Consider the following 3,470-nt stretch of genomic DNA (forward strand, 5'->3'; position numbering starts at 1 on the left):
CCTGGAGGATGAGTTTCGCTGTGACGAGGATAGGACCGAGGAGTCCGAGAGGGTCGAACAGTCTGGCGGCACCCGACAGTATCGTGCGCTTCGAGATGTTGTCGTGATCCTCGGCAGCGTTGTGTGATATTAGAAAGGTATCCTCGACTTGATCCCACTTCATTCACAAGATGTGGGAAGTTGCGTTATCGTCGATTGTGACCGGCCCTTGATCCTGATTCGCGCTGTCCTTTATTAACTCCGGGCAGTTTGAAGCCCACTTGCTGAGCTCAAAGCATCCTAGCCGCAATAGTTGAATGACTTCCACCCGAATTAGCTTGGCCTCGGAGAGCGTGTCCGCTCCCGTCAGTAGATCGTCCACGTAAAAGTCTCGCTTGACGATCTTCGATCCCAACGAATACTCAGCCTCGTGTTGCTCTGCCAAGTGTTTGAGGCACCTCGTTGCCAGGTACGAGGCCGAGGCGGTGCCGTAGGTGACGGTGAGCAGCTCGTACGTCTTGATGTCCGAGTTCGTGTCGCCTCGCCACAAGATTCGCTGAAGTGACGTCTGCGACGGGTCGACCCAAATTTGCCGGTACATTTTTATTATGTCGGCAGAAAAAACGTACCGGAAAGTGCGGAAGCGCATTAAAATGGACATCAAGTCCTGCTGGACGACGGGCCCCACCATGAGCGCGTCGTTTAGGGATACTCCCGTGGTAGTTTTGCAGGAAGCATCGAATACAACTCGTAGTTTCGATGACGCCGATGTGGTCTTGAACACGCAATGATGTGGCAAGTAAACGGATCCCCTTTCGTCAAGTTGCGGAGAAACCAATTTCGTGTGGCCAAGTGCAGCGTACTCGTCGATGAATTTTTCATAGCGTGGCTTCAGAGATGGCTCGCGCTTGAACCGCTTCTCGAGCGACTGCAATCGTTTCCGCGCAGTGCTTTCGGACTCGCCGAGCTTGGCGATTGTTTGTTCCTTGACAGGAAGTTTTACCACATATCTGCCGCTGGCGGCTTGGGTCACGCTCTCTAGGAAGTGCTTCTCGCAGCGTGCCTCGTCGATGCTATAGTTGACTGGCTGGTTGGCAACGTCCTCCTGGCGCCAAAACCCGCTCAACTGCTCGTGAAGCTGCGCGTTGGTCACTGTTGCGTGAAGAGATCTAATTGGTTCCGGTGGCCCGGGCGGATTGCCCAACCGACCCGCCAGGATCCATCCCAGCCGTGTCTTCTGTAAGGTCGGGTGTGTTTGCGACGCCTTGATCTGTCCTACGCATAACAAATCCCAAAACAGATCCGCGCCGATGAGAACGTCGACGTCGGCTGACACGTGGAATTGGGGATCGGCGAGCTGTAAATTGCGTGGAAGGTTAAGAGCGGCCCGCTTGAACGTGTGAGAAGGGAGTCTATCCGTAACCCGATCTGTGACGATGCATTCTATATCGAAGGAGAATGCGTTCGTGCGTGATTGCATTTTCAACCGGACGGTTTGCGTGGATTTGGTAGTCGAGCCATTTATGCCAGAGATGGAAATATCTACGGCGCGTGGTGGGATGCCGAGCGTGGACAGGAACTTCCTCGATACGAAGTTCGCCTGTGAGCCGCAATCCAGTAACGCGCGGCACGGCACCAACGAATTCTTGTGATCCTGGACGTGTACGACGGCCGTTGAAAGCATGGCATACTTGCCGTCGAGGGGGCACGATAAGTGCATGGCTAGCGCAGTAGGTGATGCCGTTGAGCCTGATTTCTCCGTCGCCTCTTGATTGGAATCGGTCGTCTCGCTGGACGCGGTCGTGTGCAGCAACGTATTGTGTTTAGCCTTGCACACCTTGCACGCGCCCGCGGTGCACTTGTTTGCGGCATGCGACGTAGACCGCAGACAATTGAAGCAAACCTTTAACTTGCGAATTTCGGCATTTCTACGCGAAATACTGAGGTCGAGAAACTCTTTGCAGTGATACACCGAATGATCACCCTTGCAGAAGCTACATTTGAATTTCAACGTCGCCGCGCACGCAGCCTGGCGCTTCCCGTTTGTTGAAGCACGAGCGTTGGCGACTTTCGCGCCCGCGACATTAGCCTTGCCGGTGGCCTCGAGAACCTGACATCGATGCGCGATAAACTCGACTTGTTTTTTGAAGGTCGGGATATCGGATCCCGTTAATGACGCTTGCCATTCTCGCAGTGTGAGCGCGTCAAGTTTTGAGCCCACGATGAATACGAGTAAATCGTCCCATTGCTCGGTGGGGCGATTCAGCGCTCGAAGAGCGTTCAAGTGCTTGGACGCACCGTCCGCGATTTGTCGCAGCTCGGTGGCGTTCTCCTTGTGCATGGAGGGTAATTCCATTATCGCTTTGACGTGGGTGTGTACGATGACTCGTTTGTTGTCATAACGCTCCTTGAGCATTTTCCATGCGACTTCGTAATTGGCGTCCGATATTTCCAAGGAATTGATAATATCGCTCGCGTCCCCGGTAAACGAGGATCGCAAGTATTGCAATTTCTGAACCTTAGTTAACGATGCGTTCGAATGGATGATTGAGTTGAATGCGTCGAAAAAGGGGAACCAGTCATCGTACTTCCCACCGAAAGTCGGAAGGCTCAGCTTGGGGAGCCGCACGTACGTAGCCGCTTCTCGAATTTCCGAGACGCCTGACGTCGTCGGAGAAGGCGTAGTGCCAATGCGCGACTGGGTAACCGGTGGATCCACGAGTTCTCGAATTTTAGCCGACAGACTATAAAATGCCTCCTCGAAACCCCCGCGATCGCCTTCTTCGGTATCGTCTATCATTTCCAATTTACATTGCACCGCATTGTAATCTAACCAACATTGATCTAGTTTGGATCGGCGTTCCGCGAGCTGAGCCCTGACCGACGGCGTGACAGATTCAATTTTCTCCACAAACGTCTTAATCCGCGTGCACGATCCCTTAATGATAGCGCGCTGTTTTTTCAACGCGACCGGAGGGCATCTTGAACGCGACGGCGCAAAATGGACGGGACGCGACGAATTACGGTTCGGCACGGCGTACCGGACAGACGGGACGCGACGAATTACGGATCGGCACGGCGTACCTGATGGCCGGCTGGGAATACGCGATATTGATGGGCTAACCTCGGCGCGGCGGCAAGATGGCGGATGACGCTCGGTCCGCGTCCCCTGGTTCGGCTGGGCTGGACGGCAGACGGCGTTCGCTTCCTGTCTCTCGACACGACAGGACAAGATGGCGGGCGATGCCCGATTCGCGGCCTCCTAGTACGACCGGGCAGGACGGCGGGCGATGCTCAAGTCGCGGCCTCCTGGCACGACTGGGCCGGATGGCGGGCGATGCTCGAGTCGTGGCCTCCCGGCGCGACTGGTCCGGATGGCGGGTGATGCTCGAGTCGCAGCCTCCCGGCGCGACTGGTCCGGATGGCGGGCGATGCTCGAGTCGCGGCCTCCCGGCGCGACTGGTCCGGATGGCGGGCGATGCTCGAGTCGT

The 3,470-nt window shown here is 55.7% G+C and overlaps 1 protein-coding gene across 1 annotated transcript; it reads right to left on the reverse strand.

Moving 5' to 3' along the window:
• Positions 1–163: 163 nt before the first annotated feature.
• Positions 164–2,779, reverse strand: LOC105567687. The gene has a single exon (XM_012022754.1). It carries the CDS (start codon positions 2,777–2,779, stop codon positions 164–166), a length of 2,616 nt encoding a protein of 871 aa, XP_011878144.1.
• Positions 2,780–3,470: the final 691 nt, after the last annotated feature.

This window comes from Vollenhovia emeryi, unplaced genomic scaffold, assembly GCF_000949405.1.
Source record: "Vollenhovia emeryi isolate VEMERY1.0 unplaced genomic scaffold, V.emery_V1.0 DF942780.1, whole genome shotgun sequence".
NCBI lineage: Eukaryota > Metazoa > Arthropoda > Insecta > Hymenoptera > Formicidae > Vollenhovia > Vollenhovia emeryi.

What these genes read in the sequence shown, in the direction of transcription:
- LOC105567687 (XM_012022754.1), bottom strand. Translation starts at nt 2,779, where the DNA reads ATGATAGACGATACCGAAGAAGGCGATCGCGGGGGTTTCGAGGAGGCA.